The sequence below is a fragment of the Sapajus apella genome, unplaced genomic scaffold, assembly GCF_009761245.1.
Source record: "Sapajus apella isolate SASKATOON/1434 unplaced genomic scaffold, GSC_monkey_1.0 scaffold2, whole genome shotgun sequence".
Taxonomy (NCBI): domain Eukaryota; kingdom Metazoa; phylum Chordata; class Mammalia; order Primates; family Cebidae; genus Sapajus; species Sapajus apella.
Genome location: NW_022436942.1, coordinates 70,356,900 through 70,378,900, shown reverse-complemented (window position 1 = coordinate 70,378,900; position 22,001 = coordinate 70,356,900). Strand labels below are relative to the sequence as shown.

Sequence of the window (22,001 nt, the reverse complement as noted above, 5' to 3'; positions counted from 1 at the left end):
CACAAGTGATGTCTTCCAGCAAGCAAGCCTCAACCCTGTCCACAGAATTCCTGATTAGTATTGAACTGTTTAAAAAGAGCAGACAAAATAAAAACCCAAAAAAACAAAACTTCAAACCTTGGAGAGGTATGTATGTAGAGGGGAGGCAAACAGGTGAAAAAAATAGTGATACTGATTAAAGCCAGGGGTTCAGCACATAGGAAGCTCATTACTCTATTCTTTCCTTTTGTGTTTGTTGAAATTTTCCCCTAATACAAAGTTTTAAAATTAAACAAAAAGAGCAGACTACCAAGTATCACTAGAAAAGCGAAGAAGGCTTCTAATATGAAGATTAAAAATTAGAAAAAGTTAACAAACAGCAAACTGAAGGAATAGATTAAAACTTCACATAAGCACTAACTGCTTTGTGAAATATGAGAAGACACTGCATTCATTTTATAAAACAGGACAGGATGCTTCAAAAAGGAATTATCAGGGAATGAGAAAATTAAAATTAGTAAAAGAGTTAAGAAACATATCACAAAGTACAAATAGATAAAGAACAGTAAATACTGTTTATTTACCGTTAAATAAATAGAGAAAAGATAAATGGTGTAGTGGAGCCGTCCATCTAAAGTCTTGCTAATAGGAGTTCCAAAAAGAGAACAGAAAATGAAGAGGATGACATGATCAAGAAATAATACAGACTGGGTGTGGTGGCTCATGCCTATACGCTAGTACTTTGGGAGGCCAAGGAGTACAAGACCAGCCTGAGCAACATAGTGGGTTACCATCTCTACAAACATTTTTTTTAGATTATGCAGGCATGGTGGCACATTCCTGTAGTCATAGCTACTTGGGAGGCTGAGACAGGAGGATCACTTGAGCCCTGGAGGTCAAGCCTGCAGTGAGCTGTGATCTCATCACTGCATTCCAGCCTGAGTGACAGACCGAGAACCTGTTTCAGGAAAAAAAAAAAAGAAAGAAATAATACAAGAAAGATTTCAGACTGATGGATGTTGGTATCTGGATTAAAAGCTATCTGACACAGTGAATGCAAATTGCCCACACCATCATGAAATTTCAGATTACCAAGGATAAAAGAGGATTCTAAAGCTTCCAGAAATGTCAAAAAATTATATACAAATGTCGAGCAATTAGAAAAGCACCAGGCTATCCAATAGCATTCCTGAAGGTAAAAATGGAGCAGTACTTTCAAAATTCTGAGGGAAATTGTTTTTATTTCTTTCGTCTTTTCTTTTCTTTCTTTTTTTTTTGAGATGGAATCTTGCTCTGTCACGAAGGCTGGAATGCAATGGCGTGGTCTTGGCACACTGCAACCTCTGTCTCCCGGGCTCAAGCAATTTTCCTGCTTCAGCCTCCCAAGTATCTGGGACTACAGGCCACCATGCCCAGCTAATTTTTGTATTTTTAATAGAGACAGGGGTTTCATCATGTTGGCCAGGCTGGCCTAGAACTCCTGACCTGAGGTGATCCACCAACCTTGGCCCCCCAAAGTGTGGGGATTATAGGTGTGAGCCACTTTGCCTGGCCTTGGATCTTCCTTTTCTAGTTCAGCGTCCCCTGCCTCCTGCCAGAAATTGTTTTTCAACCCAGAAGAATGTATTCAACCAAAGTATCAATCAACTGTGAAGACAACATAAAGATATATTTAGACATACAGTTATACAATCAAAGCTGATACCTGCCTTGGAGGAAATAGAACAATTAAAACAGTCCTTGCCTGTGGCATGAAATAAAAAACTGGGGAGGAAGGAACCTGCTCTAGATTAAAAGAACAACTTTTGAATAATTTTCAGAGTCTGAATAAACCAAACCAATTGTAAAAAAATATTTTTGGAGCTAATTTAAATATGAAAGTATTAGGGGCTGGGTGCACTGTCTCATGCCTGTAATTCCAGCACTTTCTGAGGCCAGCGGGGGTAGATCATGAGGTCAAGAGATCGAGGCCATCCTGTCTAACATGGTGAATTCCCGTCTCTACTGAAAATGCAAAAATTAGCAGAGGGTGGTGGCGGGTACCTGTAATCCCAGCTACTCGGGAGGCTGAGGCAGGAGAATTGCTTGAATTCCGGAGACACAGGTTGCAATGAGCTGAGATCACGCCATTGCATTCCAGCCTGGGCAACAGAGCGAGAGTCTGTCTCAAAGAAAGAAGAGAAAGTATTAGGAATATTAGATGAAACCAAGGGGGTTAGTCTTAGTTTACTTGTTTGTTTTTTTTTTTGAGACAGATTCTCTCTGTCACCCAGCCTGGAGTACAGTGGCTAGATCTCAGCTCACTGCAGCCTGAGACTCCTTGGCTCAAGTGATCTTCCCACCTCAGCCTCCCAAGTAGCTGGGACTACAGGCGTGTACCACCATGCCTGGCTAATTTTTGTATTTTTTGTAGAGCCGTGGTGGGAGGTTTCTCCATGTTGTCCAGGCTGGTCTTGAACACCTGGGCTCATTGGATCCTCCTGCCTCAGTCTCCCAAAGTGTTGGGATTACAGATATGAGTCCCCACACCTGACCTTAATCTAATTTTTAAATATGATGATGAAATATATGAGAAAATGTCCATATATTTAGAGATGCCTCGTGAAGTATTCAGAATATTCAGAAATGGAATTGCGTGATGTCTAGGAGACACCTTAAAATAATTGAGCAAAAAAAAAAAATAGGAGGATAGGTTAAACAGATGTGGCAATAGTTGAATCTGAATCATGGGTATATGGAGGTTCATTATACTATTCTCTGTTTTTTGCATATGTTTGAAATTTTTCATCATTAAAAAACTTTTAAAGTGTCACCCAGCCACTAATTTAGCAACTTTCCTAAAATGCTAACTTGGGAAGCTAAACAGATATCTGACTTACTGCCTATGGTACTTTAACAGAATGGAATACTGTGTGGCCATTAAAAGCATACAGCAGCCGGACATGGTAGCTCATGCCTGTAATCCCAGTACTTTTTTTTTTTTTTTTGAGATGAAGTCTTGCTCTGTCACCCAGGCTGGAGTGTAGTGGCACTATCTTGGCTCACTGCAATCTCTGCCTCCCAGCTTCAAGCATTTCTCCTGCCTCAGCCTCCCAAGTAGCTAGCGCTACAGGTGCCCACCACCACACCGGCTCATTTTTATATTTTTAGTAGAGACAGAATTTCACCATGTTGGCCAGGCTGGTCTTAAACTCCTGACCTCAGGTGATCCATCCACCTTGGGCTGCCAAAGTGCTGTGATTACAGGCATGAGCCACCGCATCTGGCCAATGCCAGCACTTTGGGAGGCTTGAGGCGGGAGGATCACTTGAGTCCAGGATTTCGAGACCAGCCTGGGCAACATTCAACAAAGCGAGACCCTGTCTCTACAAAAAAAAAATAATAATAATTTTTAAAAAAATTTTAAAAGTATGAGGCAGATCTACCTAGAATGAAGTAGGTTAAGTTCCATGAGATATTATTTAGTACAGAAAGCTAAGCTCAGAACACTATGGGTATTCACTACCTGCTTTGTAATAAAAGGGGTTAGGGGACAGAATTTTTCTGCAATTGTCTTTTTTCTGTGTTAACAACTTTTCCTCTCTCAGTTGGTTATCCACCACAGTATACCGATACGTTAGAGTGTATCCCATCTTGAGAAAATAAGGCCAGTTCTCCTGATTCGTACCCACGTCAAGGCACTCTATTTTTTGACTCCTCTTTATAGCAAAACTCTTGAAAGCATTTACTCTCATTGTCTCTGCCTCCTCTCCTTTCATTTTCTCTTGAACCCATCACTCTTGATGTATCCTCATCATGCAGCCTAACAGTTCTTCCCAAGTTCTCCTGTGGCTCCCACAATGCTGAATTCAGTGGTCAACAATTACTTGACATGGTTGATCACTTCCCCATTCTTGAAACTGTTTTCACTTGGCTCGTGGACACCCCATGATACTTCTACTTGCTGATTGTTCCTTCTGAGTCTTACCTCTAGGACCTCTTCTCTCTGCTCTGTCTGCTTCTGTCTGCTGTCTTAACTTCTTAGTTGATCTCTTCTTGTTTTGTGGCCTCAGACACCTGTATATATTGATGATGCTCAAATTTTCTTCTCGGCCAAAACCTGTTACCAAAACTCTAGGTGCATATTGATGTGGCTGTTTGCTTGTATGTGCACAGAATATTTTACTTTTCCAGGTGGAAATCCAATGGTCACCTCAAGCTAAATATGCCCCCAACTAAACTCCTGAGGTTATCTCAGATCTGCTCCTTCTAAAATCTTTCCCATTTTAGGTAATGGCATCTATGTCTTTCCAGTGCTGGCCAGAGATCTTTGTTGTCACTTTAGACTCGGCCTTCTCCCCCTACCCTTGCCATATTCTGTATCTAGTCAGCAAATACCATCTGCTCTATCTTCAAAATGTATCCCATGTCCCATTACTTCTGTAGAGGTGCTGAATGATTGGACCCCCACTGCACCTACGCCCTCTGTCCTGCCATTCACTGCACATACCATGTGTTGCACCTATACCACTGCACCTACACACTCTGCACTTACCACTTGCTACACCTACACCCTCTGCACCTACATCCACTGCACCTACACGCTCTGCACTTACCGCCTGCTGCACCTGTACCCTCTGTACCTACACCCTGTGTACCTACATCCACTGCACCTACACATTCTGCACTTACCACCTGCTGCACCTACACCCTCTGTACCTACACACTCTGTACCTATACCCTCTGTACCTACACATTCTGCACTTACCACCTGCTGCGCCTACACCCTCTGTACCTACACACTCTGTACCTATACCCTCTGCACCTACACATTCTGCACTTACCACCTGCTGCACCTACACCCTCTGTACCTATACCCTCTGCACCTACACATTCTGCACTTACCACCTGCTGCACCTACACCCTCTATACCCATACCCTCTGTACCTATACCCTCTGTACCTACACATTCTGCACTTCCCACCTGCTGCACGTACACCCTCTGTACCTATACCCTCTGTACCTATACCCTCTGCACCTACACATTCTGCACTTCCCACCTGCTACGCCTACACCCTCTGTACCTATACCCTCTGTACCTATACCCTCTGCACCTACACATTCTGCACTTACCACCTGCTGCGCCTACACCCTCTGTACCTATACCCTCTGTACCTACGCATTCTGCACTTACCACCTGCTGCGCCTACACCCTCTGTACCTACACCCTCTGCACCTATACCCTCTGCACCTACATCCACTGCACTTACACATTCTGCGCTTACCACCTGCTACACCTGTACCGTCTGTACTTACACCCTCTGCACCTACACCCACCTATATCCACTGCACTTACACATGCTGCACTTACCACCTGCTGCACCAATACCCTCCTTACCTACACCCTCTGCACCTACACCCTGTGTGCCTTCATCCACTGCACCTATATTCTCTGTACCTACATCCGCTGCACCTATACACTCTGCACTTAACCACTTGCTGCACCTCCACCCTCTGCACCTACATCCACTGCACCTACACTCTCTGTACCTACATCCACTGCACCTACAGCCTCTGCACCTACCACCTGCTGCACCTACACCCTCTGCATCTACCACACCTTCTTGTTCATGTCACTTACCTATAGCTGGCTTCCTCCATGTTACTGACACACACCAAGTATGTTCTCCCTCAGTCCCTTGTGCTGAAATATTGGATTGTAGATAACCACATGGCTGCTTCTCCCACTTTTTAAATAGCTCAAATGTCACCTTATCAGGCCAGGCATGGTGGCTCACACCTGTAATCCCAGCACTTTGGGAGGTCAAGGTGGGTGGATAGCTTGAGGCCAAGAATTTGAGACCAGCCTGGGCAACAGAGTGAAACTACATTGCTACAATTTTTTTTTTTTAATTAGCCAGGCATAATGGTGCACGTCCGTAGTCCCAACTATTTAGAGGGTTAATGTGGGAGGATTACTTGAACCCAAGAGTTTAAGGCTGCAGTGAATTATGATCATACCACTGCACTGCAGCCTGGGCAATGGAGTGAGACAGACCCTGTCTCAAAAAAAAGAAAAAAAGAGCAAGATACTGTGGCTCATGCCTATAATCCCAGCACTTTGGGAGGCCAAAGCAGGAGGATCACTTGAAGCCAGGAGTTCAAGACCAGCCTGGGCAACAAAGTGAGGCCATGTCTCTACTAAACAAAATTAAAATTAACTAATTGCTGAGGTAGAAGGATCACTTCAGCCCAGAAGTCCAAGGCTGTAGTGAGCTAGGATTGCACCACTACATGCCAGCCTGGATGACAGACCAAGACCCTGTCTCTTAAAAAAAAAAAAAAAATCATCTTACTGGCCAGGCACGGTGGCTTACACTTGTAATCCCAGTATTTTGGGAGGCCGAGGCAGGCGGATCATGAGGGCAGGAGGTCAAGACCATCCTGGCCAATGTGGTGAAAACCCGTCTCTACTAAAGTACAAAAATTAGCCAGGAGTGATGGTGCATGCCTGTAGACCCAGCTACTCTGCAGGCTGAGGGAGGGGAATCACTTGAACTCAGGAGCCAGAGGTTGCAGTGAGCCGAGATTGCGCCACTGCACTGCAGCCTGGGCGACAGAGCAAGACTCCATCTCAAAAAAAAAAATCACCTTACCAAAAAGACTTTTCTATATGAGGTATTTTATATAAAACGAAAGACCATTCTATATGAAATATTTTGTATGAAATAAAATCCTGTTCCTCCCTATCCTCTGCCCTGCTTTAGTTTTCTTCTTACTCCCCATTTATTGACTGTTTCCCATGCTTAGAATGTCAGCTCCAGCAGGCCAGGGATTTTTGTTTCTCTCCCTTTCTTTTCTTTTCTTTCTTTCTTTCTTTCTTTTTTTTTTTTTTTTTTGAGATGAGATTTCACTATGTTGCCCAGACTAGCCTCAAACTCCCGGGCTCAAGTAGTCTGCCTGTCTTGGCTTCCCAAAGTGCTGTGATAATAGACATGAGCCACCATGCCCTGCCGGTGCTAACGCAGTACCAGCACACAGTAGTTGCTTATTAAATATATTTGCTAAATGAATGAATGAATGAAAGAAACATCACAAAAAACTGGAAGCATTGGTTCCCCTGGGGAAGGGAACTGGTTGGGGCAGGACTTACTTTCTACCATTGATCTTTTCATATGTTTTTAAAGTTTAACAATGGGCTTTTAAGAAAAATTAACTTTTAAAAAAGGAAATTTTTATAAAAAGGAGAACTTGTTTAACAGCATTGAATTCTGCTGGAGAAGTCAAGGTCAGACTGAAAGAGGTCTTTGAATGTATAATGTGGAGGTCATTGCAGCCCTAACAAGCTGTTTTGGGGAATAATAGGAGTGGCAGCCAGATGGAGTTGGCTGAGGGTAAGGTAGGGAGGATAAGATGGAGAAGAATACATCATTCTCAGCCGGTTGTGATGGCTCACACCTGTAATCCCAGCATTTAGGGAGGCCAAGGTGGGTGGATAACTAAGGAGTTCGAGACCAGCCTATTAAACATGGCGAAACCCCGTCTCTACTAAACATACAAAAATTAGCCAGGTATGGTGGCAAGTGCTTGTATGTAGTCCCAGCTACTTGGGAGGTTGAGGCAGGAGAATTTCTTGAACCTGGGAAGCGGAGGTTGCAGTGAGCCAAGATCACACCATTGCACTCCAGCCTGGACGACAGAGTGAGACTCCGACTCAAAACAACAACAACAACAACAACAAGAATAGATAATTCTCTCAAGGGGTTTGATATGAAAGCAGGAGAGGAATTGGAGGGGGATGATGGAATGGACTGTGGAGACATTGAAATATTTTAATTTTATTTTTTAAAATTTAAGTTATAGAATAGATTTTTTAAAAAGGCCACCTGTTTATAAATTCACAAATGATAGGGCTTTGCCATAGACCTCTGTGATTTGCCTGAGCCAAACCAGGCAAAACACTTTATGAAATAATGCTTTAGATGAAATGACTCATAGAGTCCTAGCCCTGAAATTCTGTACTGAGTTATGATTAATTTTGGTTTCTAAATAGTATAGATACTTGTCTTATAGATGTGGCTAATAATAATTATTGGAAGGAATTAGATTTGCTAGAAATTATGATTTCACTCCGATACTTAGGAGTACTGATTAGTGCTCACTTTAGCAGCACAGACATCAAAATTGGAATGATACAGAAAAGATTAGCATGGCCTCTAAGAAAAGAATAAAGGAGACCACCCTGGGCAATAAAGTGAGATCTCATCTCTCCAAAAAATAAAAAAAGTAGCCAGGTGTGGTGGTGCATGCCTATAGTCCCAGCTACTTGGGGGTCTGAGGCAGGGGGATTGCTTGAGCCCAGGAAGTCAAGGTTGTAGTGAGCTATGATTGTGCCACTGCACTCCAACCTGGGTGACAGAGTGAGACCCTGCCTCCCCCCTGAAAAAAAAAAAAAAAAGAAAAGTAAGTACTGATAATTTTCTCTTCAAATTTAGTAGTAGCTATGTTGTTTTAATTAAAACTATTTTTAACATGATATTTTCACATAGTATACAACTCAGAAGGCACAAAAGTCTCTCACCTACCCTGCTTCTTAGCCCAGTTTCCCTCCTCAGAGGCAAGTGAGGTTAACATTTTCTTGCTGTATCCTTCCACAGACTGAGCACATACAAATAAATGCATGTGAGTATTTTGTTTTTCCTTTTCTGTGTTGTATACAAATGGTGATTTATTATATATTTTTCTTCTGTACCTTGCTCTATTATTGAAGTAAAATTCTACCTTAAAGCAAGAATTTTTTTTGAGATGGAATCTTGCTCTGTTGCCCAGGCTGGAGTACAGTGGCGAAATCGCAGTCACTGAACCTCCCAGGTTCAATCAATCCTCCAGCCTCAGCCTCCGAGTAGCTGGAATTACAGGTGCAAGCCACCACACCCGGCTAATTTTTCTATTTTTTTTTTTTTTTCAGGCGGAGTCTCTCTCTGTTGCCCAGGGTGGAGCGCAATGGCACGATCTTGGCTCACTGCAACCTCTACCTCCTGGGTTCAAGCGATTCTCCTGCCTCAGCCTCCCGAGTAGCTGGGATTATAGGTGCTGCCACCACACCCAGCTAATTTCTGTATTTTTAGTAGATGGGTTTTCACCATGTTGGTCAGACTGGTCTCAAACTCCTGACCTCAGGTGATCTACCCGCCTTGGCCTCCTAAAGTGCTGGAATTACAGGTGTGAGCCACCACGCCTGGCCAGCAACTTGCTTTCTAATGTGGGGAAAGAAAGTCATATGACTAGTCCAGACGCAGTATGGGACAAGGACTAAACAAGGGCATGAATACAAGGACGCATCATTTATTAGGGGCCACCAGTGTGGCAGTCCACCCACATGAAGCAACAGGCCTTCTGAAACTGTAGACATAGCATTCCGGCCTTTAAGACTACAGAATAGCTGAGGTTTGAAATCTTTCTGCCTGATTTGGCTACTTCTACACTGGACACATTCCTGCTTGAGAATCTTCTATAACTCCTTTTGTCTTTTTTAGAGAATGGGGTCTCACTGTGGTCCCTAACTTGTTTCTAACTCCTGGGCTCAAGCTGTTCTCCTGCCTCTGCCTTTCTACCTACTGGGATTACAGGCATGAGCCACAGCACCTGGCGTATAATTTTTTTTTTTTTTTTTTTGAGACGGAGTTTCGCTCTTGTTACCCAGGCTGGAGTGCAATGGCGCGATCTCGGCTCACTGCAACCTCCGCCTCCTGGGTTCAGGCAATTCTCCTGCCTCAGCCTCCTGAGTAGCTGGGATTACAGGCACGCGCCACCATGCCCAGCTAATTTTTGGTACTTTTAGTAGAGACGGGGTTTCACCTTGTTGACCAGGATGGTCTTGATCTCTTGACCTCGTGATCCACCCGCCTCGGCCTCCCAAAGTGCTGGGATTACAGGCTTGAGCCACCGCACCCGGCCATAATTTTTTTTTTTACCTTTTCAAGCCTCTTTTGAAAAAAATATCCTCACTTCTGTTTTGTTCTGAGATTTGAAAAAAATATCCTCACTTCTGTTTTGTTCTGAGAGGTCTTCTGCCCCCATGCGCTCTGTATAAACTGCAGTTTTTGAAGTGGTTAGATTCAGTGACAATTTTATTGCTGTTTTTCCTTCTTTATGTTACTTCCTGAAGATATTGTCGTGTAGTAAGGGACACACTAGGTGTCTTTCCCCTCTTCTCCCTAAGGGTTTATTATTTCTTCCAGTTATGATCCAGATGACTAAGCTACCCTTCCTTCATTATGTATTAATTGAGGGCCTACTATATTGCCTTACCTGGGTAGCAGAGGAAATGAGCTTTTGTTTCGTGAAGATTTATATTAGAGTATGGGAAGTTGGAGAATACGGAAGTAAACAACAAGAACAAAATAATTTCAGTTAGTGATAAATGCTGGGGAGAAAATAAAACAGGATAAAGTGATAGGGAATGCACAGGGTGTGGAGGTGGGGAGTTCCTTTGGCTTGCGTGGCACATAAGGCCTTTCTAAGGAAAGACCCTTGAGCTGAGACTTGAATAAGAAGCCAGCCATCCTGACAGACAGGGTGACCAACTATCCCAGTTTGCTTGAGACTGAGGGATTGCTGAGGACATGGAATTTTTGGTGCTAAAACCTGCACAGTTCCAAGCAAACTGCAATGGATGGGTAGTCCAAGAAGAGGGAATAGCAGGTACCAAGGCCCAGCATTAGGAGGAAGCATGGTATTTTGGAGGTCTAACAGAAGGCCAGCGTGGCTAAAAAGGTAGTAAGAGAGGGTTGAGTTGAGGCAAATGACGCTGAGGAGGTCAGCAGACGTTGGCCCTTGTGAGGCCCTGTCAGTAATTCGGATTTTATCCTAAGTGTGTTGGAAAGCCACTGCAGCGCTTTAAATGGGGGAAGACTCGGTTTTGCTTTTTTTTTTTTTTTTTTTGGTGGGGTGGGGTGGGATAGGATCTCCCTCTGTTGCCCAGGCTGGAGTGCAGTGGTACAGTCATGGCACACTGCAGCCTTGACTTCCTGGGCTCAAGTGATCCTCCTGCCTCAGCCTCCTTTGTAGCAGGGACTACAGGCGTGTGCCACTAAACTTGGATAATTTTCTGTGTGTGTGTGTGTGTAGAGACACGCTGGTCTCAAGCTATGTTGCCCAGGCTGGTCTTGAACTCCTGGGCTCAAGTGATCTTCCCTTCTTGGCCTCCCAAAGTTCTGGGATTACAGGTGTGAGCCACTGTGCCTGGCTTTATTTACATTTTTAAATGATCACTGGCTATGCAGAGAGTAAACCACGTGCCTATGGAAGTGGGAAGACAGGTTGGGAGGCTGGTCCAGTCATTTGTCTTGAGATGATGTTGACTTGGACCAGAAAGTCCAAGTTGCCAGGTTTTATTGCCAGGTTTTATTTATTGCTTGCCAGGAAGGACGCCCCTTGTTATGACAAACTCTGGGCTGCTTCTCACTCCTCCCAGCTCTTCCTCTCTTTCCTAACGTAGCAGCTTCTTACCCTGAAGAGCATCTTTGCTGAAGTAGGGATTCCCAGAAGATTTACCATTTTGCAGCAAACTTCAGCCATATTTGGGTCACACAGGTGCTTTATCAGTTTTTCTTTGCAGTATTTTCAAAGTACTCAAATACAATAATAGAGTGTTTTGCTTGTCTTTTTTTTTCTTTTAATTTTTTATTGTTTGTTTTGTTTGTCTTTAAGGTATCCATTGATTTTCTCATAGGGCCAGATTGGGTAATGCTTTTGAATGCCAACCTTAAAGTGATTGATTTTTATCTTGGATGTTTTTGAAGGGATATATTTAGAATTGTGCCACGTAAATAGAGAGCTATGTTTGCTAAAGGTTAATCTAGCGGGAGGGTTGGGGTAAGACAGTGAAGTAAGAGATGGACGTGTTGAATTTTAGGTGACAGGAGGCTGTTCAAGTAGAAATGTTGGTGGGGAGGGTGAGGGGCAGTTAGAAAAGCGGAACTAGATCTTAGTAGCAAGGATGGGTCTGTAAATAGAAATGTGGGAGTTGCCATAGAGAGGTGGAGTTGGATTTAGGGGAGGGCCCTGATCTGTTTATTCAGCAAACCATCGAGTATTCATTGAATGCCTCCTTAGTGCTGGGGATGTTATGGTGAACAAGGCAGTCAGGATCCCTGTTCTCAGGGAGTTGGCATTCAGTTAGGGTGTGGGGAGGTAGCAGGGCAAACAAATGACTTCATGAATAAAATAATTTCAGAGAGTAGTAAGTGCTGTGCAGATAATAAAACAGGATGATGTGCTCTGGCTTGGGGGTGCTGGGGAAGATTCTTTTTTAGATTGGCAACCAGGGAAGGCCTCTCTGAATAGGCGACATTTAATGGAGACCTGAATGATAGGAAAGAGCCCGCCTCTGGAAGGTCTAGGGTTGGAGCATTCCAGGTGGAGATCTTGAACACCAGGGCCTGGGTCTAATCTTGGGCAAGGTCCCATTTAAGCAAGTGAAGATGTTGACTAGCAAAGAGAGAGATAGGAAGGAGGGCAGGGACTGTGCTGGTGTCACTCACCAACACAGTGAGCACTTTATGGAGCAGTAAGTGTTCGTGTTAAAAAGAAACAAACCAGGCCAGGCATGGTGGTTCACCATGGTGAGCTCAGAGTGCTATAATCCCAGCACTTTGAGAGGCTGAGGCAGGCAGATTGCTTGAGCCCAGGAGTTCAAGACTAGCCTGGGCAACATGGCAAAACGCCATCTCTAAAAAAAGTGTTAATACGAAAATTAGCCAAGTGTGATAACACATGCCTGTGGTCCCAGCTACTTGGGAGGCTGAGGTGGGAGGATCATCTGAGCCTGGGGAGGTTGAGGCTTCAGTGAGCTATGATAACACCACTATACTCTAGCCTGAATGACAGAGCAAGACTCTGTCTCAAGAAAACAAACAAACCAGGATTGTGTTCTGCTACCAAGACTGAGAAATCAGAATCCCAAGAAAGATGGCAGTGACTGCACAACCTGCAAAGAAGCCAAGGAAAATGTCAATGTATTTGGTTACAGGTTACTGGTGGATCATTGAGATTGCCCACTCATTAGAGGGTGTTGAATTCAGAGACCACCAACTGCAAAGGGTTAAAAACCATGGGATAGAGAAATAGAAACAGCATTTTTGGACCCTGTAACAAATCTTTTCCTTTATCATTTGTGAATATGTTGTAAAAGACTTCTCCACTATGTACACCCACCTTTGAGAATTCTTCCTGACCGTGCTCCTGAGTTTACTCACTTTCTCTTGCCCCTTCTGTGTTACCAACCTTTCCCTGTGGACTCCTCTTTTGCTTTCCCTTTGCTACTGAAGACTTGTCGCTTTGTACTCCCATTTCCTCTTATCTCCACACCCCACAGCTGCAGGCCAGTCCTGCCTGTCTTTGCTGGTGGGGACCCGGTTCTTAGATCTAGAAAGGGGCCATGAGAGATTTGACAAAAGGGATGATATCTTAATGGGCCTTTTGTTTAAGACCTGTGAATATCTGAAAACAAAGAGAAGGAGGTCAATAGAGAAGGAGACACACATGATGAAGAGGCAGAGGGGAGCACAGGACTTGAGGCAGAAGTGGAGGGCTTCATCTTACATAATATGAGGTGAAATCCTTCTTCCTCTGAATTAAGAGGAAAGAAATAATATATGAGGCTGGGTCCCAAGAGTCTTGAGGTGAAGAGACATGAGTGGGAGAAGCTTATGGTAGGTTGTCTCGATCTTTTTAGCAATACTGAGAGCCAGGTGGGACAAAAGAAAAAAGCAAGCAAGCAAGCCAGGTGGTCTGCTGAAAGTCAAGCTCAAAATTGGTGAAGGAATTTTGGAGTCACCACTCCAAAGAGTTTTCTGGGGAATAACCAAGTGATGAATGAATTGCAAAGCACCAGCAAAGATCCACTTGAAGCTGATGTGTATTTTTAGCAAAATCTGCCTTTGTTCAGGCTTGCTCTGCCAGGGCCTGAGCAGCTGGTGCTAATGTTAACTGCCGTTAATATAGAATTTGGATTTTAGCCACTGATGATATTTCAAGAAGACATTATCCTCGTAGTTGTCCTTCACAGTAAATCAAAGACTGATTGATTTGTTTTTCTCTCATTTGACTTCAACCTGTCAGAGGCATGTAATTAGTAAGCGCTGACTGTGGAATCCAGTATAATGAATTTTAATCAACAACTTTTCATAGACCTATGAAATGTTATAGCTATTATGAAAAATGAAAGCTCTCAAACTTAGCATGGTCTCTTTTGTTTGTAGTAGTTTCCATAGAATGTTTAAGTTTTAAGGTTTACATCTACTTAGGTGCAGTTTTTAATATTTTTTATTTACTCACAGTAATATCCTCAAGAAGAAATTTGCTAACTAAATTGAAACAGATATCATTTTAGGACCTCCCTTTTTTTTATATATATTAGGTTGAAAATGGTGTATTTGTAGCCAACCCGCTTCAGGAACGCACAATACTAATGAGAAAAGAGGGCGAGTCTGCAAAAAGCATTAATGAGATGCTTCTAAGTAGACTTTCTCGGTACAGAGCCTCCCCGTCAGCAACGCTGGCTGCCCTGACTGGTTCCACCATATCCAACACACTGAAAGAGGATCAAGCAGGTATGTTGCTCTGCACTTCCCAGACCTGTTTCCTTGTATAGCTCTGTTCAGCTGCGTTTTATTGAGCACTTCCTTCGTGCTGTACAAAGCCCTTTCCTTTGCATAGTTGACCTTATTTGGTCTTCTGGTCATTGTCCGGCTTTTTATTCCAAGCCAATACATGTTGTAGGCTATGAACATAAATTTGCATGAACCGGTACAAATGCAAAACAGCCCAATCTTAAACTGTAAATGCCTTATCATCATCACTATTTGTATAAATTAGTTGATTTCATATTTTGCATATGCTCTGTGAATGTGAAAACCTAATTCTTAGCATCATCTACCCTAAATACAGTCTTGACCAAGCAAGTAAGAGAAAAGCCTTCTACAGTAGCTATTTTGTTTTTTAGAATTCATCATTTAGTTTTTATAATTATTTATTTTTTTAGTTTTTGTAATTTAATGTTTTAAAATAGATAATACATGTACAGAATTTGAAAGTCAAAACGATGTAAAAAGGTATATGCAGAGAAGTCTTATTCCCACCACATTGGTGAATTTTATATTCTGCCCCCACTCTACCCCACCACAGGTAACTATATTTATTAGTTTTCGTTTATCTTTTCCAGGTTTCTTCATGCAAATATAATTAAAGATCAATTTATATGTTCATAATTTCTGCCTTTTCTTAATAAAAGGTAGTATACTATATACACTGTTCTGTACTTTTCTTTTCTTTTTGAGACAGAGTCTCACTTTGTCACCAGGGCTGGAGTGCAGTGGCGCAATCTCAGCTCACTACTACCTCTGCTTACCAGTTTCAAGTGATTCTCCTGCCTCAGCCTCCCAAGTAGCCGGGATTACAGGCACCCACCACTACTCCCAGCTAATTTTTTGTATTTTTAGTGGAGACGGGGTTTCACCATGTTGGCCAGGCTGGTCTTGAACTCCTGACCTCATGATTCGCCTGCCTCAGCTTCCCAAAGTGCTGGGATTATAGGTGTGAGCCATTGCACCTGACCTGTTCTGCACTTTTAAAGTAGGAGTTCGTAACCAGGATACACCTTTAAGGGAGCATGTTATTAAACGTGCTCCTCAAAGTTTTAAATACCATTTTATATGTATCTGTCATAACTGTCATCAGATTTGCAAAGTCATCTATGACTCCCAAAAACATAAGAACCATTATTCCATAGAGTTTACAGATTGCATATTAAATACCTGGATTTATAATAAACTATGAACTGTAGTAAAAGATAAGGCTAGAAAAAGATGCCATATGTAGAAAATTGCATTTGAATTAATATGCATTTAATGAATTCAGTGTAATTTTATGCTTTATTTTTATAGTTGGAAATGCTAAGAAGAAAAACTATGGTTAATTCACTATAAGACTACCAAATTATTTATTAGTCCATATTAGAATTTAAGGACAGTATTTTCACAGTCCTCTATTGTATCAAAGATAAGTGGCAAAATTGTTAATAGTTGTTATTATTTGAGTAAGTTGATAATTCCAGCTATAGATACTTTCCAGAGGACAGTTTTTTTGTTTTTGTTTTAACCGAAATAAACATTTTCGTGACAAGCTGAAGGCTTGATCTGGTTTTGTCCCTTGGGAGAAAATGAAATCTTAACCTAAACAATGGAAATACTAAAGGAATACTTGTTGAAAATATATATAATATAAACAAATAAAATCCCAGAAGGCAAGGGTATATTTAGAATTTGGTAGAAATGTGCTCGCTTTGGCAGCACATATACTAGAATTTGGTAGAAACTGGTATCTGTATTCTTAACATGTGGTCTCAATGTACTTTTTTTTAAAGAGATGGGATCTTGCTATGTTTCCCAGGCTGGTCTCAAACTCCTGGGCCCAAGGAATCATCGTACTTTTATATGCATTCTCTATGTATTCATTTAACATGATGTTGTTCCATTAAAAATTCATCAGTTATAAACTAAGAAACTTTTGAAAATTAAGCAAACATTCAAGGGGTCTATAAGTTTTTATTCCATTATAAACTAATACCTATTACCATGTTAATAAGTTTATGTCTATTAAAAACATCTTGGTGAAAATGTTATACTCACAGAGTTACTAATTTTCCAATTATTGCTGTCTTGGTGTTTCTTACCAGTGGAAATTTATCTTCTTGAATTTATGTCCTTAATGAAGAATATACCTGGTGGGGTCTTGCCGCTTAAAAAAAAATAAAGCTTTTTAGAAGCACAAGCATTCAAAACGAGTATCCAGTAGATTAGGTTTCACTTTACTCACTTTTCTAATCTAAAAATGATTTTCATTTATCTAGGCTGTAGATAATAAGTTAGATTTTATAGCCTGACAGTTTTCTAAATAAAGCACTCTGATTGATTTTCTGTTGACACCATCAGCCCTCTCTAGGCTTGTGTATAGAAAATCCGTAAATTCACTCCATGTTTCAGATATGCCAGTAAGGGAGATTAAAGTACATTTTATACCGCTTGATTAGAAACAATAATTATTTTCCTAATGACAGTTTATGTCATTGACCCTTTAAAAAGAGAAAAATGTCTATAAGCGGTTATAATAAATTACACAGCTATAAAATTGTTTTGTGATAGATAGTGTGAAAGCTTTCATTAGTTTGAAATTTTTGGCTGATTTCATGTTGAAAACTGCTTATGAGTACAATATCACAAACCTGTCAATAAATTGTTCTATATATAATGGAAAAAAGAAAAAAAAACCCAAGATCTTGATTCGAATATAGGTTATTCATCCCAAATCTAAAAATCCAAAATGCTCCCGATTCTGAAACTTTTTGAGTGCCTGTGTGATGCCCAAAGGAAATGCTCTCACTAACCTCAGACGTAATGAGTAAAAATAAATAAAGGAAATGTTCATTGGAATATTATGGATTTTGAATTTTTCAATTAGGAAGGCTCAACTCTTAAGTATAATGCAAACATTTCAAAATCTCAAAAAATCTGAAATCCAAAACACTTCTGGTCCCAAGCATTTCAGATACATGTACTCAACCTGTATCAGTTTTCTAGGGAAAACACAAACAAACAGGATTCTTTTTTCTGAGATTTAGTCCATGTGAAGATTTATTTTTCTGGAATATTTCGTAGAGGCATGAGGGCAGACTGAGGATTGGGAACACCTTCAAGAAATGTTCAGACCGTGTAATAGGAGGCTAGGGATCAGGCTGTGGAGCCAGAAGATAATTATCTTTTTCCTTAGCGATTACTTCTTATCTGTTTTCCTAATCTGGAAATCTGTTTTCCAAATCTTAATTTGAGTTTGGGGCTCTCTCATTATATCCTAATCTGTTTTGGTAAACAAATTAATTTCTGTGTCAAATATTTTGACTTGGCATTTTCATTCCTTTCTCCAGCAAATACTAGCTGTGGGCTGCCTCTGAAAATGCTGCGGAAGACACCCATATATACCTGTGGCACCTACTTGGTGATGCTAGTGCCTCCTCCAGGGGGATCAGGCAGCTCTGCCACCCGCTCTCTTTTTGGTGGAACAAGTGGTTTGTCATCTTTAAAAAGTAAGTGAATTTTACTTGTGGCCTTTTCCCCGATTTATCTCATACTCTGAAATTTAAGGCTCTCCTATTATTTAAAACTTACTTTGCCGGGCACGGTGGCTCAAGCCTGTAATCCCAGCACTTTGGGAGGCCGAGGCGGATGGATCACGAGGTCAAGAGATCGAGACCATCCTGGTCAACATGGTGAAAACCCTGTCTCTACTAAAAATACAAAACATTAGCTGGGCATGGTGGCACGTGCCTGTAATCCCAGCTACTCAGGAGGTTGAGGCAGGAGAATTGCCTGAACCCAGGAGGCGGAGGTTGCAGTGAGCCGAGATCACTCCATTGCACTCCAGCCTGGGTAACAAGAGTGAAACTCCGTCTCAAAAGAAAAAAACTTACTTTGTTAAATAGTTGTTTGCAATAGCTCTCTGATAACAACAAAAAATATCAGTTATCAATGTAGGTTAGGAAGATTTAAAAATATAACTTTTTGTGGATGATATAATAGTATAATTTGAAAACTATTGTCCTGTAAAATTACTAGAAATAATAATCAGTTCCACAAAGTTTTAGGAAGTAAAATAATATTTTGTCACATTATTTACTGATGACACAGTAAGAACTCTACTCACTATGATAGGATTTCTTTTTTTTTTAGACGGAGTCTTGCTCTGTCACCCCTAGAGTACAGAGGCACGATCTCGGCTCACTGGAACTTCTGCTTCCTGTGTTGATGTGATTCTTCTGCCCCAGCCTCCCTAGTAGCTGGGATTACAGGCACATGCCACCATGCCCAGCTAATTTTTAAATTTTTAGTAGAGATGTTGTTTTGCCATGTTGGCCAGGCCGGTCTCGAACTCCTGGCCTCAGGTGATCCACCCAAAGTGCTAGGATTACAGGCATGAGCTATGACGCCCCGCTGATAGAATTTCAAAGCTATTAAAATATGTATGTAAAATACTTTCATTTTAGGACACATACAAAATACTAAGCATAAGACATAGAAAAGAAAATGTGTAAAAATGTGTAAATTTTTTTTTTTGAGGCGGAGTCTTGCTCTGTCGCCCAGACTGGAGTGCAATGGTGCTATCTCGGCTCACTGCAACCTCCACCTCCCGGGTTCAAGCAGGAATCAGTACTTTATTACTTTTTCCTGCCTCAGCTTCCTGAGTAGCTGGGATTACAGACGTGCACCACTATGCCCAGCTAAGTTTTTGGATTTTTAATAGAGATGGGTTTTCACCTTGTTGCTGGTCAGGCTGTTCTCGAACTCCTGACCTCATGATCCGCCTGCCTCGGCCTCCCCAAGTGCTGGGATTACAGGCCTGAGCCACCATGCCTGGCTGTATTAATATTTTTAAATATACATATATTTTATAAGGAGGCACACTTCAGTCATTAAAGCAGTGCAATTTTGCCTTCAGAGTGGACACATAGTTAAATGGAATAAAGTATAGAATTTAAAAAATGTTCTTTGGGTTGGGCATGGTGGCTTTATTGAGATATAACTCACACACCATAAATTTCACCCCTTTAAAATATACAATTCAGTGGTTTTTAATATGTTCACAGAGTTGTGTAATCGTTACCACTAATCTATCCATTACCCCAAAAAGAAACCTCATACTCATCAACAGTTGCTCTGCTACTCCGTGACCCTTGGCATCTACTAATTGATTTTCTGTCTCTGTGGAGTTACCTATACTCTACTTTTCATGTAAATGGAATTAGACAACATATTGCCTTTTGTGACTGCTTTTTTGTTTGTTTGCTTGATTTTTAATTTTTGGTTTTATTTGATAGTAGCAAAATATCACTTATTGTTTTGTCTCATTCTGTGCATATTATGGTGGCTGAGCTACAAATAAAATCAGGAGGAGCTATAAAAATAGATGCAGACAGACATGTAAAAATCTTGTTTCTTCCTTTTAGTAACTATTATCTTGGGAAAATTTGTCATTCAAAGCTTCGACTTCCCCATTTAAAAAAAATGTGCAGATAATTATACCTACCACATAGGATAGTGTGAGGATACTTGACACATTATGGAGACTTCTATATAAATATTGAATCATTTTTCCCTCTATGTAAATATAGTTATAGATTGTATCAGCTGGAGAGCTGTGTGATGTGAGAAGAGATGGAGAGTGCTCTCCCCTTATGGACAGTTCCACCCTTGCTTAAAGATACTCCTTGCTGTAGTGGGCTTGGTCTCCAGGAAGAAAGTACATGGAATGAGATCTTCTCCTTAGTGCTTGCAAATGTGCATTTATTACTGGACACCAGTGATCCTACATCTTTCTCAGTCTTGAGTGATGGGATCACTGCGTGGTTACTGAGGCTCAGACAGGTGAAGTGATGTGGTCCAAGTCTCCTGACACCAGCCCCAGCTCTTTTTCGTTGGTTCCAAGTTTTTTTATCCATCAGTTATGCGTTGCTGTGGAGGCCTCAGGAAACTTACAATCATGGTGGAAGGCAAAGGAGAAGCAGGCACCTTCTTCACAGGGTGGCAGAATGGAGTGAATCCGTGACCGCTTTTTAAACTTAACAATGTTTTCAAGGTTCATCCATGTTGCAGCATGAATCAGTACTTCATTACTTTTTGTGGTTGAATTATATTTTGTTGTGTGGATAATACCTCATTTTGTTTATTCATAATTTGATGGACACTTGAGTTGTTCCTACTTTTTGGCTACTTTGAATAATGCTGATATGAACATTAGTATATAAGTTTTATGTGGCTAATTTTTCATATGCTTGGGCACATTTATAGGAGTGGGATTGCTGGGTCATATGGTAACCGTATGTTTACCCTTGGAGGGACTGCTAAACTGTTTCCCAAAGTGGCTGCACCATTTTATGTTCTCATCTTCAAAGTATAATGGTTCTGTTTTCTCTGCATCCTCACCGACATTTGTTATTTTCCATTTTTCTGATTATAGCCATCTTTGTGGATATGAAGTGGTACCTCATTGTGGTTTTGTGCATTTCCTTAATGACTAATGATGCTTAGCATCTTTTCATGTGCTTATTTGGCATTTGTATATCTTCTTTGGAGGAATATCTATTCACGTCTTTTGTCCATTTAAAAATTGGGTTATTTTATTGACCATCAGTTTTTTCTTTTTTTTTTTCCTCTTTTTTTCCTACGATTACCACATATTATGACCATAAGTCTTATTAAATTGTGTTTAGTCTCCTTGGCATGGCTTTTTTGCTCAATTGAAATTGACCCCATTTAATTAAAGTGGGTCTTCATGGTACCATTCTTTCATGAGGATATAGCTTATCCAATCATCCAACTTTAGCCCAGCAAATCAGTAAATGCTTAAATTCCTTCTGTGTCCTGTTCTTCTTTGGCCACTTGGGGGCTGCTCAGAAAGTGGAAGAATTGGTGCTTGCCTTTAAAGAGCTCGTAGTCTAGTTGGGAGAGATGACATAGATGTATGAGACAATGAGAAAATGATAGACAGTGCTGCATCCCTGCTGGAAGGAACCATGTGGAGCAGATTTGTGAGCTGCAGAAACTGAGAAAGGAAGGTTTATTGTGGAGTGGGGTAGAAAGGAGAGACTTCATGAGGTTTTGAGTTTAAGCCATAAAGAACGGCTATTATTCATGTAAATGGCCAAGTGGGGTGAAAGCATATGTATGGTAAGTACCACAAAAAAAGAGATTTGGAGATCTATTTTCTAGTGACCTTTTTGTTTAATGAGAAAACAAAATAGAAAAAAAGAGTATCATTTATGTTATAATTCAAGTCAGGCATGATGAGGATCTGGTCTACTAGGGTGATGAGAATATGATAAAGAAACTCAAGAGACACAGTGCTAAAGTTTTGTTTGAAAGTGGGGAAGAAAATAAAAATAAAAAAACTTTTAAAAAAAGTGGGGAAGAAAATAAAGTCAATTATAGCAA

At 41.2% G+C, this 22,001-nt stretch overlaps 1 protein-coding gene across 9 annotated transcripts in view; it reads left to right on the top strand.

Annotated features, from left to right (window-relative positions):
* The window catches only part of HECTD4 (HECT domain E3 ubiquitin protein ligase 4), a 231,704-nt gene that overhangs the window by 90,394 nt on the left and 119,309 nt on the right, over positions 1 to 22,001 (top strand). For all 9 annotated transcript variants that reach the window (XM_032240131.1, XM_032240112.1, XM_032240155.1 and 6 more), the window contains exons 8-9: positions 14,381 to 14,573; positions 17,942 to 18,100. In XM_032240131.1, coding sequence (XP_032096022.1) covers positions 14,381 to 14,573; positions 17,942 to 18,100 — 352 coding nt within the window. The remainder of the gene's footprint in view (positions 1 to 14,380; positions 14,574 to 17,941; positions 18,101 to 22,001) is intronic.